The 13,582-nt window shown below is 39.4% G+C and overlaps 1 protein-coding gene across 1 annotated transcript in view; it reads right to left on the bottom strand.

Annotated features, from left to right (window-relative positions):
• Positions 1-13,582, bottom strand: part of LOC120792359 (cytoplasmic dynein 2 heavy chain 1) — a 119,090-nt gene that overhangs the window by 83,677 nt on the left and 21,831 nt on the right. Inside the window, exons 36-51 of the mRNA XM_040131496.1 lie at positions 12,584-12,789; positions 11,640-11,822; positions 11,115-11,297; positions 10,491-10,714; positions 10,008-10,123; positions 7,026-7,225; positions 6,712-6,843; positions 6,396-6,528; positions 5,937-6,144; positions 5,687-5,816; positions 5,096-5,251; positions 4,565-4,824; positions 3,135-3,381; positions 2,672-2,823; positions 2,321-2,465; positions 1,210-1,312 (exon numbers count right to left, since the gene is read on the bottom strand). Of these exons, the coding sequence (XP_039987430.1) occupies positions 1,210-1,312; positions 2,321-2,465; positions 2,672-2,823; positions 3,135-3,381; positions 4,565-4,824; positions 5,096-5,251; positions 5,687-5,816; positions 5,937-6,144; positions 6,396-6,528; positions 6,712-6,843; positions 7,026-7,225; positions 10,008-10,123; positions 10,491-10,714; positions 11,115-11,297; positions 11,640-11,822; positions 12,584-12,789 (2,778 nt within the window). The remainder of the gene's footprint in view (positions 1-1,209; positions 1,313-2,320; positions 2,466-2,671; positions 2,824-3,134; positions 3,382-4,564; positions 4,825-5,095; positions 5,252-5,686; positions 5,817-5,936; positions 6,145-6,395; positions 6,529-6,711; positions 6,844-7,025; positions 7,226-10,007; positions 10,124-10,490; positions 10,715-11,114; positions 11,298-11,639; positions 11,823-12,583; positions 12,790-13,582) is intronic.

Raw genomic sequence — 13,582 nt, 5'->3', positions numbered from 1 at the left:
AGGGAAAGCCCAGCCTCGTGCTCGTGGGGCAATACTGTCGACTCTCTGTTACGGAAAGTAGCTAAGGTTCGTCCAAAAAGTCGCTAGATTTGTGGCCGGGTGCTTTTGTGAGGAAATTCGCTAAACGATGTAAAAGGTCGGTAATACCCCCCTGATGATACAATAGAAATTGTTGGCGCCTATCAATTTTGAAAGAGGAATGGTCAATGGTATATCTTCAGCTCTTAGTCAGACAGTATTCGGCTGACCAATATTCTAACTTTATCACTCAGTCAGTCAGTCGGTCACAGACATTCGCATTTATAGGGCTGGCCCCGCTTTTACGGGGCCAGCCACAGATATTACATTTGAAACACTAAAGTTTAGAAATTATGAAGTGTTGTAAATATATTCATTGCAATTTCATGCACACACAAACTCACCACTTAAACATACATTGACACATTGACAGAATAAAAATGAAACGAGGCTTTTACATGGCAAAATGAAGGTAAACAGCAAGGGAGGAATAGAGGGAGGAAGAAGTATGAGGAGGATAAAAAATGATGAGCACAGGAAAAGAGAAGTTTGTCCGCTGATGTGTTTAATTAAAATAATGATTGGACTCACTATCACAGCAGGAACACATTGCAGAAGGAAAGAAAGAGTGACAGCGGGAGATGAAAGGACAGCAAAGGGAGAGGATGATAAAAGAGGGGGAGACAGACGAGTGACAGAGAGGAAGTGAGGAAAGAGAGGAGAGACAGAGAGACAGTGGGAATGAAGAAAAGGTGAGAGTTGGAGACAGTAGCTCTGAGCTAAAAGAATACTGACAAGAAACTAAGCCATCTGGTGCTGTCTTTTTGATTCTGGCATCATACTGACAGAGTTATTAATGCATCATGTTCCTCAGAGGCAGCAAGATTATTTTACATGTGGACTTATTAGTAGAAAAACAGTAGGTCATTAAATCCAACTGTCTGTTTTTGTACAGCAGTACTTCTAAAAACTCGGCTGGAATCACTTCTGACTCCTAAGGCTTCCCACATTACAAAAATGGAAAAAAAAACGGTATTTGTATGAATTTGGTTCCTGATCACGCTGAAAGTTCTTACTTATTCCCTAACTAAGGGGAAGGTTTGGAGTTATTATCCATCTTACATCTGTCAAAAAAGTGCTCAGACACAGAGATATTAATATGTGTGTATTCTTGCATGAATGTTTGGATACCTGCAGTGAGGTCATATCGCAGCAGGCTGAGGACCCATTCTGTGAGAATACAGGGTGTAAACAGGTAGTGACTGTGGTCATCCACTGTAAACTTGGCTTTAACCTGAGAGGAGAGAAACACATGGAGATTATAACATATAGGATCTAAATTAATTGGCTATCAATGATAATATGAATCTGTGGCCAAAATCTGGCTGATATCTGCCTCATCGGCATTAAAGGCATGAAACATAACAAAGAATGAAACTCTAGAAGCACATCTTGTGTGTCCTCCACAGTTGCAATTCGGAACTGGCATTCACTGATAGTCTGTGCCTGTATGTCCTACATAGAATAAAACAACTCTCCTGCAGAACTCTAATGTAGTTTTTCAAAACATATCACATGGGTATAGGTTTGTAATTCATGATATATTGTAGTTAAGCTCCAATCTAACAACAGCAAAGAAATTTTTGTCTGTCACCCACAGTACAGTTCAACTTTTGTTGAAGACCCATGAGACACAAGTGTATCCAATTATTACTTGAAAATACCACATGATTAATTATGCCACATTTGCGACATTAATTAACACACTTAAATGCTGCCCCAAAGTCCATGAAGTTAAAAAAAGGCAGATATACTGATGGAATTGATTTCTTTCAACCGTAAATGTATAGAGTTTTTTTTTTTTTTTGCAACAACCTCACCATATAAGCAAAATAGCAACATTTATCTAATGTCACTTGTCTTTGCTTTGTTATGCTACACATATGAGACTGTAATATACTGTCTGTATCTGTATTATACTGTAGACTTAGTTATCTAAAAAGCTGATGTGTTTTTCAAAACACTGAAAAGTACTCAACCAAACCCAGGTATTGAAAGGGGTGTCTTTAAAGCATACAAGGGGTTGGCAGTGCTCTGTTGCTGTATAATAATTTCATCCTGATCACATTTATAATCATGTGCTTTCCCTCTGTCGGGGAACAACCATGAATTCATATGAAATCACTCAAATTCAAAGTTTTAAGTCTCCAGTGACTTGTTTATGCTTTCAATTTCTCAGGCAAGAATATGTTGCTACAAATACACATGTGAACATGAATGAACACTTTGTCCAATTCAATACCTGTTCATAGAGCTGCACGAGAGAGCCAGCCAGTTGGTGTGTTTTCCCTGTGCTGGCCCAGGCTGCCTGGCTGCCCAGGCTATGTTGGAGAACTGGCTGCAGGTATGCTGAGTAGATAGTCTGCAGCTGCTCCCTGTCTGGATAGCTGAAGGCAGGGGCAAAGAAGCAGAGAAATAGATGTAGATGTAAGGGGGAAAAAAGACAGGGGTTCAGGGTCAGAGTTAGAGGGAGAGCAACAGCAAAATGAAGAAACAGAGAGAGATGAAGGATGATGTTAAAAAAGAGAAATAAAGGATTTATGTAAATTAATGAAAAATTGCATTCTATTTGTAGCACTTGCACTTTACTTACTCTATGGTGCAGATGCGTACTATAGAGGAAAGGCGGGAGGTGAGTGAATGGCTCCCAACAGCACCCCCTGTTGACATGGAGGCCACCACCTGGATGTTTTCGAGACTTACCCACTCCAGATTTTCATCATAGAATCCCTTATATGTCAACACCTGGAGAAGAGACACAGTGGAAAAGACAGGTGCCTGATTATAATTGTTTTCAATGATCTGAAAGAATTTCAGATGCTCTTTATATGTTTATTTGTGTGTTTATTAAAGGGTTCAAAAAGTCAGTGAGAAAGTACTCTAATTTTACAATCCTGAACCCCAGCTAATGTGATAAGAACCAGTGTCAAAGTCTGAGCTTCTGAAAGGTGGACATTGGGATTGAAACTATACTTTTTTAAATTAACAACATCCATCCATTCATTAATTATTTGCTTATTTGTCTGTCTGTCTTTTTGACAATGTATCCACTCTACCTGTTGTAGGAAGGCAGTGAGGTTGCTGGTCCCCCATTTGTCCGGTTTGGGTAGGTTGATGTCTTTTAGGTAAAGGACCAGGTTCTCACAGTCCTTGGGTCTGAACACTCGACCAGTGTTGGAGCTGAGCAACAGGCAGGTCTGACTGAGCTTCTGTAGGACATGGCGAGATGAGGTCTGTGCACTACAGTGAATCGCAGCGACTTGGGTGGAGCGCAGCCGGGAGAAGGCGTACCGCAGGAGCATGCTAGACAGAAAACAATAAATCAAGTCAAGAACCACACACTCACTTATCATTTTAGGTGTGGAGAGACATTATCTCACAGTGTACTAAAGTTTCAGCTAGATGCAAAAGTGCTTCAAGTTTTACACAGCTCAGTTTCAAGTAAGTTTAGGATGGTGTCACAGATATAACGGAAAAGCAGAATTGTTTACTAGGGATATATTTCACAAGAGGGGCTTTGGGATCTAAAGAAAAGTGTTTGTCAGAACAGACCAAAAGGCAAAGTGAGACATTTTATGAGGGCAAAAAGAGAGACAGAATAATTGGAAAGTAAATGTAGTACGTGAATGTGCGTATTTGTACTTTCCAGTATATGTGCGTATAAATTAATTAGATGTTCTTTTATCATAACACTAAACTCAAACCCAGTGCCAGTGACCTTTCAGGCAAAGTGAGGCAAGAAAAGGGGATGAGAAAATGAAAAAGGGAGAGAGACTCAACTGGAGTGTAAAAGGCAAAATGAGCAACCCTTGTTCTTCAAACCCCTGGGGTGAGAAGCAATTACTTTTGAGGCAACAACTCACTGTGTACAGATACACAAGCCAAAGCACATACAACACACACACATGCAGATATGACCCTTATTCTGACTTGTCAGTGTGATTACATGAAAGGTCGAGTCTTGAATAAAAGAAGCTTTGATATCAGTGTTGATTGTGTGCTTTTCAGCCTCCACATTTGAGTGCCTCTGCCTCACAGTCCATTATGCACACTCTTCCACTGTCACCTCACTAACCCTACAAGAAGAACTATATGAGGTTTGCCTGGGAGAATACCTACTTAAACTGTTTATACAGTCTGCCATTGCAAAACAAAATGAAACAATGACAGTAATCTTGCTAAAAGAGTGGATAATTTAGCTCAATAATGGCCGAATACCAACATACACTGTTTGAAACTACTATGCTGTTTTTTTTTTCTTCCATGTCAAGATATCCAAAATCCTGGTTTAGCAATATTAACAGTATGAGTTTAATTTTGTTTTTACATTGCATTCTAGCATTGTGTGTGATTTTGTGAATAAGTGTAAATACAGTATACAGTGTATCTCCATATGTATAATTTTGCAAGTGTGTGTCTATGACTCCTATGTTTATGATTATGCAAGTATTTGTGTGTGCCTTTATTACTGCATATGTATAATTACCCCTTTCCACAGCCCTCTGGGCCAACAATCATGAAGGGCTGCCTGTGCTGAGCAGTGAGCCATAGGGAGAAACAGTGCAGACCTCTCTGCATGTCTGGCGTCTCTATAACAGGAAGTGTGTGCATATGAGAGAGCTGTTCCAGTGTGAGACCCTCGGGATGCTGGAATATATAAGCTGCTAGATGGCCGCTGTCAGAATCATAGTAGGTATCTAGTGGTTTTCTGGTGTCTGGTGGGCTTTCCCTGGCCCAGCTCAGCAACTAGAGAAGTACAAAGAAAAAATAGCACACATCAGGACCAGGGATGGTACCTTTCTGATTAGTGGCATTACGAAAGTTCCCCACCAGGTGCATATCCTGCATTAGTACTTGAATGATGACTCATCCTCCTATTTCTTATCAGTTCCCGCTAAGAAGACCTCATGTAAGAAACATGCCTCTAAGGTTGAGACATGAATAAAATTTAAATCCCAAAACTAGACTGTTCTTACTGTCGCCCTCTGCCCATGCAAAAAAACAAGGGGGTCCTTACCTCCTTTGCAAACTCCTGTCGTGTTTTGACGCTGAGGTTTCCTCCCAAACCTCTAAGAAGACCAACAATAAACTGACCTCTCTCTGTCACGGCATTGAGGTGTGACAGACCATTGAACACTGTACCCACCAGGCTAGTCTCCACCACAAAGTCATTCTGATGAAAGGAGAGAAGAAGAGAAGAGGTTATACAAGTTTGAAAAAAAATCTACAAAGATTTTGGAATAAATGGGGTTTAAACAAGAGAAAACCGAGTACATGTGTGTTACTTAACTAAACAGGATATGATAACTGGATTTATCCAGTAATCCTGGTCAAAAGTGATTTTGGAGTTTATCACACTCTTGTATGTTAGCAATTAAATCCATTAAAATGACCACTGCCAACTGTACATGGAGGTCATTTATTCAAAAAGTTATTTTAGTCACCAATATGGCTATGTGTTGATGTACACAGAAAATGTTGCTTCATGTTGTTTAGTGCATGCAAAACTGTGTCAGGGCTGTTTCAGCATCCAGACCTAAACCCTTAGTTCAATGTGTGTTGACTGTTTTTGAGTCGGTATGTAGAAGTAGGATAGAGCAAAGGTGACCTGCTTGACCACCCAGTCCAGGGCTCGTTGGAAGTAGTCTCCCAGCCAGTTTTCTAGGTTGCTGCGACAATCCTCAGGCTGACTTCTCAACCACGACTTCACCAAGGCACCCACATCAATGTCTTCATCGCTAAAAAGATAAGTTGGATAAAGGGGGGTTAAAAAAAAAATCCGTGAGACAAGCTGGTATAGAAAGATGGAATTTGGTACAAATAAACAAGTAAAACCTTGTCTGTATAGGCTGACTGACCTGAGAAAGATCATGCCCATGCGAGAGATGGTGGCTGGTGAGGCACAGCTAAGGTCATGAGTCTCAAACAAGAAGTTAACATTTGGTCCGAACTGGATGCGTTCTCCACTAGGCATGGTTAATAGCCGATTATCATCAAGCACAGAGTTCAGACTCTCAATCCACTCTGGGTCAATATCACCATCACACACAATCCATGAGCTCACCTCTAAAAAACAGAAAAATACATATACATATATGCTGTAGATACATACAGTACATTAACCTCAATACATCCAGTGCAGAGTATAATAAAATGTAGACAACTTAGGCTAAACGTATTTGGTCCTTGTAGAGTGTACTGGGTGCAATATACTCTACAAGTAGTAGCCAATACTATGGACCAAACTTCATGTCTGGCTGAGCAAGACAGATTATTATGACCCATTTGCACCTATTTGAATGGCGTCTCCTTCTTACCCTGTAATTCTCTGACCACATTCCTGGCACTGTGTGTGAGGACACCATCAGCCCATTCTCTGGTGTCCATGTCTATATGTCCAAGTAGCTGCTGTCTGGGCATGGCCTTGGGATTCATTGTGTACTGCTTCACCTACAAAAATACAGCATCAGCGAGGAGGCACTCAACATGGGGAATGTTTTTTTAACTGACCCATAAACTTTCAAATAAATGCTTTTCATGCTGCTTTATATCTAAATAAGACAGCATTTTGAATATATGTACAGTCTGAATCGATGAATGAAAATCCAGGTAGGCAGTTTGTCTCTTACTCACCACTTTGTCTGTTTTGCTGAGAGCAGCCCTAAGCATCCTCCAGAGTGTAGACTTCCCTGCTCCACTTGGCCCTACAATAACTACACCCATGCGCTGTCTCAGCTGTTCATTCAACTCCAATGCCTTCTTCAGCTATATTGAGATGAAAAAACAGTAATTCATCATTCTAAAAACTATCCAACAGTTGTCGTAGTGTTAATGTTAATGACTTTGTATGGAGTTATCCAAAACGCTCTCTAAATACCGGTTGACATAATGTATCATGACAATAATGTGTATATTCAGCTAATAAATAAATGTCTTCATGTACACACCTGGCTGGGTATAAGCTCAAGTCGTGCCTCCTTATAGACTTGTTCTAGTGCACGCATGAGTATCTGGTCCTCCACATCAGTGAAATTAACCCCAGAGAAGACATCTCTGACCAGAGCATCAAACCGGGAGCTATCGGCAAACGTCAGCTTGGACATTGTGTTCAGTCTCAATGCCTGCACCACCAGACTACTCTCCTGAACTGAATGAAGATGAAAGAGATTGATTTAATACAAATTGTTTTATGCCACTGAAAGAAGACTAGATGCATAGAAGCAAATAAATAATACAGGCTTGATAGAGAACCCAAAACACAAGGTTGTGAAAGTTAACTTTTCGAGTCGTGTTGCCCTGTTATAAAAGTGCTAATTACCAAAGCTTGTCACGATTTAAGAGTTTGTCAATACTTTTGTTCTATTTTCCAAAGATGCTGGCCTTCCCTGCAGGCATAAATGTGTTTTTTTTTCTCAGCAGAGAGGAACACTTGGCCAGACTACACACAAAGACAAACACAAGAAAACCTTGGGGACTCATTGACAGACAGGAGGTGCATTTAGTGTGTGTTTGTATGTGTCTGTGTGTTTTTGACATATAAAAGGCGGGTGGTGGAACAGAAGGATTTTTTTTTTTTTTTTGAAGGGAGAGAGGGATGGGTACAAGAAGAGGCAGAGAGGAAAATGAAGAGATAGAGGGGAAGGGATTGAAAAGCAGAGATATGAAGGGAAGTTGGGGGTTGGGAACAGAGGGCAGCGAGTGAGAACGTGTGGGACAAGAGCAGCACCGACAGCCAGGTATCAGAGAGAGAGATAACAAGGGGTCAGAAGGAGGGGGAAGGAGGTGGGGAAAGAGGTACTGAAAAGGTAAACAACAGAACTCTGGCAAAGTGTTTGGGAACGAATGGAAAAGGACCAAAGTACAGACAAGTGAAAAGCCCAAGGGAAGAGAGTTTTTAAAGGGAGCATTTAGACTAAATGTCAATTGATGTGTGTATATTAGAGGATTTAGAGGGCAAGAACAGCGGGTGTATAGAGAAACATCTCTGGTCAATAGAGCCTTTAGATGTCCAAGGACCCTAATGAATTGTGTTAATCAAACTGCATTTTAGAGCTATTCACATAGAGACACAGATAAACAAAACATTTTGCAGTGTGACCCTGTTTGGTACAGGATAAACATCTCCAAACCAGTTGAATTTTCACTATCACCTTGTCCTCTAATAGGTTTCATCAGCTCTACAATTTTGTGTCTTTTAGGTCAGATGCTTACTATTTACATTTGCTTACAGATGCTTACATTTTAGACACACTTCGACCAAAGGACAAAAAGTAAATTTTCAGATTATTGACTTTATTTTTTTTTAAAAGAAGTGGAAAACCTGCAACTTTTTACTTAAACATAGTGCACTACAGTGACATTATAAGCTATGTAAATATACTACAGTCAGTCTGACTGCTCTGACTGTTAAATGACAGATATGTGAATATGAATTATTAATAATAAAAAAAAAACATTTGTAGACATTAGAAGGATTTTTTTAAAATGGAGAGAGGGATGGGTACAAGAAGAGGCAGAGAGGAAAATGAAGAGATAGAGGGGAAAGTACTGAAAAGCAGAGATTTGAAGGGAAGATGGGGGTATATATATTGATTAACTTCAATTAGTTTTTAGGCAGTCTGCAGCCTGTTGACCATTCTGTCTCTGTGTTATATTTAATTGTGATCTGTTGAGCAGGCAGCCACAAGCCAGAACAAACAGGCATCAAAGAATCACATGCCATAATTGCCAGAATAATTTGGTTTCGGAACCACTGGGCAGAACATTCAAAGATTTGTTTATCTCATCAAGTGGCCGATGCTCAAATCAACAATGACTTTAGAAGTCATCACTAAAATACTACTTTAGTACCACTGAGCTTTCCGGACGCATTTTTCAATTTCAATTCAATGTGACTGATTAATTTTTAATAGCTTTTCCTTATCGGATTTCAATACTGACACTAGTAGACTCCTTACCCATAAAGTGTAAGTAACACTGCAAACAATTGTTAAATCCTTATTTACAGCAAATTCATTATCTTAATGTCAAAGAACAATGACAATGTAAATATTCTCTCTACCCTCTTCAACACACTTTACACGAACAGTAAAATATAGACTACAAATACATTGTTTAAATTATGTAGAATGATTTCTGAAATGTGTTTTGTTTTGGAATCCCACAATTGTCTTTTTTGCCATCTTAAATATTAACTCCCTCAGAGCACATCAGTTTTTTGATCTTATCTATACTATATTACTAGAACAATCTCTATACACTGTGCCCTTTCTAAATGTAACCAGTTAAATCATCTGTAGAAGGGTCATTCAAATTTTTCATGGGCTGAGAGAATACATAACAGTACCCCATTAATTTTGCATTGTGCTCTTACAACATTTTTGGACTCATGATGGACAGTCAAAATCAATGCAGCAGAACCAAAGTTGTTATCATTTTTCTATCATGCACTCTCTTCCTTGTCAGAACCAGGCCTCTACACCTACAGAGGGTTATTTTTTATTTCCACGCCAAATGATTCAACTGATTAGCACAACGTCAACTTCAGACGGAGAGAAGTCATCAGTGAAATCACCCAGTATTTTGTTTGGCTAGAATGTAGGCCTGCCTGTTTTCACACCCTGATGGCATGAGATTGTAGACCTCAACATGTGTTTTTCAGTCATTAAAGTTTGGTGCTCTGCATTAGCCACATTTGTCAAATGTACTCCCAATTGCTAGATGTCTGTACCATATACTTTGTGTAGTTCTGTTTACCCAACACAAAAAAGTTTTGGTACTGTGGCAGCTATAAATGTGACTCCAGGTCATGGAAAAATGTGCACTCACTTTCTCTTAACTTTCCCGTCATGCCCCACTGTTAGAAAAGTAAAAATGCCTCACAGAGATATTGTACATTATAATAAAAAAAATAGCCGGGGGGGTCTTACTCTTGTCCTTGTCATGACTCCTCCTCTGTTGCTGCAGGAGACTGCCACAGGCCTTCAGCACCGTCTTCAGAGCACGCAAACCCCAGTCATAGTGCTGCTGTGGAGTCAACAGCTCCCTGGAGAGACAAATAAAGGCACACTTTCACACATACTCACACACTCTCAGTTAACTGTAGTACTGGTTACAGCACTAAGGGGTGGGAGGTAGAGGATAACCTGTTCACAAAATCAATAGACTGCAATAGATGCTAGTGGCAGTTTAGATCATTTCAAATAAATTGAACACACACAGCATGATTCAGTTTGAAACACAAAAAACACCACTTAGTGAACCACATAGACCAGAAGACCAGATTGGTGATACACATATAATCAGTATTCTAGTGATAAGTTTATGGACAATGTAATAAATCTCCTACTCGTACTCCCTTCAACGTCAGTCCTACACCAAACCAAAAAAAGACTTAACCCAACAATTTCTACCTGGCCAGGTTGAAAACTGCAACCAATTTGCGTCCCAGTATTTCTCCATTTTTGAAGCCCTCAGAGTAGAGGATGACCTCAGCAATGAGCTCATTGTCTGGCCTGCTCATTGCCACAGGCCTGAACAGCTGCTTTAGGTTGTCTGGAAGCTTCTGTCGGCCTCCGTAGCCTTTTCCAGCTGGGTTCAATGTAATGAACACTCCAGAGTTTGGATCCAATTCCACCTGGAGAATGAAGAGAAGAAGGAAAAGTTATTCTCATTGATAAAATGTGTTTTATACTAGCACGAAAATAGTTTGATTGATTGCTTGATGATTAATGACCCAACCAACTCTTCCACAATGGATGAATTAATAACTGACTGATTTATTAACAGATGGATTTAACATAAAAACAAGAACTGCAGGTTGAAGGGAAAAACTGGTACTGTGTGTGTTCAAGTATGTGTGTATATACAAGCCAGTGAATTAAACAAGTAAAATATAGATATGAAACATAAGATATAATAACTAAAGAGGTACTGAAAGACAGAAAGTGGCCTTGAGAAATGGTGAGTTACTGGTTTTTGGCATCAGTACTTGGAAACATCAATATGTTTATCTGCATCTACTCTTATTTTCTGACCTCCTTCCCCAGCAGATCACATGTGTACTTGTGATGTTTTAGAGAGTCTTGGATGGCCTGAATCTGCATGGAAACTGCAGATAGCACTGCTTCCTCCAAACGGTTAAACTCATCAAAGCAGCCCCATGCTCCACACTTCACCAAGCCCACAAAGATTCGTCCCATTGACTTCACATCGATACCCTGAAAAACAGACCGACGCAAACCAGAAAAAAGATATTGTGTGTTCTCACTGAAAGTTGTTCTCAATTATCAATGTTTTTGTGAATTTGCATGTGTGTGCGCTGACACATTGACTGATTAGAAAATTAAGGGGTCACTGGGCATCTGCCTACTTCCACATGTGCAAACCATGGATATGCTAATTCCAGTGTGTATACCTGGACCTACATATGTGTTTTGCTTTCAGAATAATGTCCAGAAATATAAAGTTTTGGCAGACAACATGAGGTGTAGTCTTAGATTAAGTGCTCAAAGTTATAGATGTTAAATCCGCTCACATACTTTCTAAGAGTATCTTTATACCTCATCACAGTTGAACACCAGCACTTGGCGTCCAAACAGACCCCCCAGGGCTTTGACTGACTCAGTTTTTCCTGTGCCAGCAGGTCCATAAGGGTTCCCCCCAAGCCCCATCTTCATGGCCTGTGTCAGAGTCAGGTAGCACTTATCAGTCAGTGGAGTGTGCACCAGCTTAGCTGCATTCCCCTGGGATGGAGAAGAAAGTGAGCGATAATGAGAAAAAACATGACAGAAACACATTGAGATGAGCAGACAGAAGTAAGGATATGAGGAGTGAGAGAAGGGTGGAGGGACACAAGCGAGGGGGAAAGAAGCCAGCAAAGGATAAAGGCAAACAGAGCAATGGTGGATTAAAAGAGTGAGGAATGGAAAACAAATGAAGGACAAGCAAGAGAAAATGAAAATGAGTGAGACGGACTCTAGCATGTGTTTTTCAAAGGAACTACAGAGGGTGAAATACAGCAAGGTACCTTCAGTGGTCCTCATCTCTGCTTAAACAGTGCCCCCAATAGGTATAAAATCAAAAAGTTAAAGTAAACCTGAATTTTCAAGTTTGACAAGACAGACTGTGCATGCATGAGCACATCTAATACATATTTGTTCATTAACTGCTGTTAATTCCCATTGAATCATCTTGGGGAAATAGTCAAAGTACAGATAATTATTTGAACCAGTTATGAAAATTACCAATCATTTAACCCACTGCAGTAAAAATAAATATTTACCGTTTTTCTATTTATACAGGCAAGCAAAGTAAGCATATTTAATTACCTCTTTGGTAATTTATTAGAGTTATTTTTTGGTTTTATATTCTAAATTAATCAGAAAATAACAGAAATACGTAAATAAAGGTAAGGTGCAGCCCTAGAAACATCAGTGTATGTTTGTGAGTGTTTGTCTAGTCAATTACAAATAAGAGTATGTACACTAACTACATGCAAACACACCTGGTATTCATATGTATAGATGAATTGTGCATCCACCATATGTATGTAGCAGCATTTGTCTGGTCCCATGTAGAAGCGAAGCTGCTTCTTCCAGGCCCAGGCATCAGGACTGGTAACTTCTGCCTGGTTGAGCTGCTTCACGACACTGATGTTGTGGATGATATCCAGAATTAAGGCCTTCTGCTTCAGCTGCAGGACACTTGACTCTGTACAGGAAGACATGCATGAATATCAGAATGGTAGGATCTGTAAAATTACACACATAACAAACTTGATAATAAATAAGGATGTAATATATAGTGTCACATACAGTATTCAACCAGGCCAAACCTATTTTGCTTTTGTAATTAAAAATATAAATATGCACACCAGTAAACAGAAACATTTGTATTATCATATATTATACAGAGTGCTGTATACACCCCTTTATAGTTCTGTTGGATTAAAGGGAAAAACTACACGATTTTCAAATCCAATTCAAGATCTCTGTAACATAAATTTCTCTTTCTCCCTATTCTTCATTAAATATGTAAAATTCTTATTAATCTTTACCTTAATATCTAGCAGACTAATTAGTACTTTATTTAGTATTCTGGGCTTGATATTAACCCAAGGCCATTAGATTATTAGACAGACAACCCTGCCAGGCACTCCTTTAGCTGCTTTGCTGAGAATAGATGGTAGACCTTTATTGTAAGCAGACAGAATAACAATAGCTTATATGTTTCCATAAAACACCTGCACTTGTCATCTGTAAGGAAAGCTGTTCAAAGTAAAATTGCAGAATCATATCAAACAAACAAAACAGGTGAAATTTTGAAACAACAATTTAGAAAGGAAAACGTCAGACATAAATACAGCCACAATGATATCTCGGGAAGTCAGTATCATCAACAAATACTGGCTTAACTGTCAATGATTGCACAAAATGCAGAAAAAGGCACTTTAGGCAACAGTTTTAATTGTTCCTAACTTGTCCAGCATCCCTAATTATTTAGT

Source organism: Xiphias gladius, chromosome 7 (genome assembly GCF_016859285.1).
Source record: "Xiphias gladius isolate SHS-SW01 ecotype Sanya breed wild chromosome 7, ASM1685928v1, whole genome shotgun sequence".
NCBI lineage: Eukaryota > Metazoa > Chordata > Actinopteri > Istiophoriformes > Xiphiidae > Xiphias > Xiphias gladius.
Note: the sequence above shows the minus strand (reverse complement) of the source record. Positions and strands in the feature narration are given on the sequence as shown.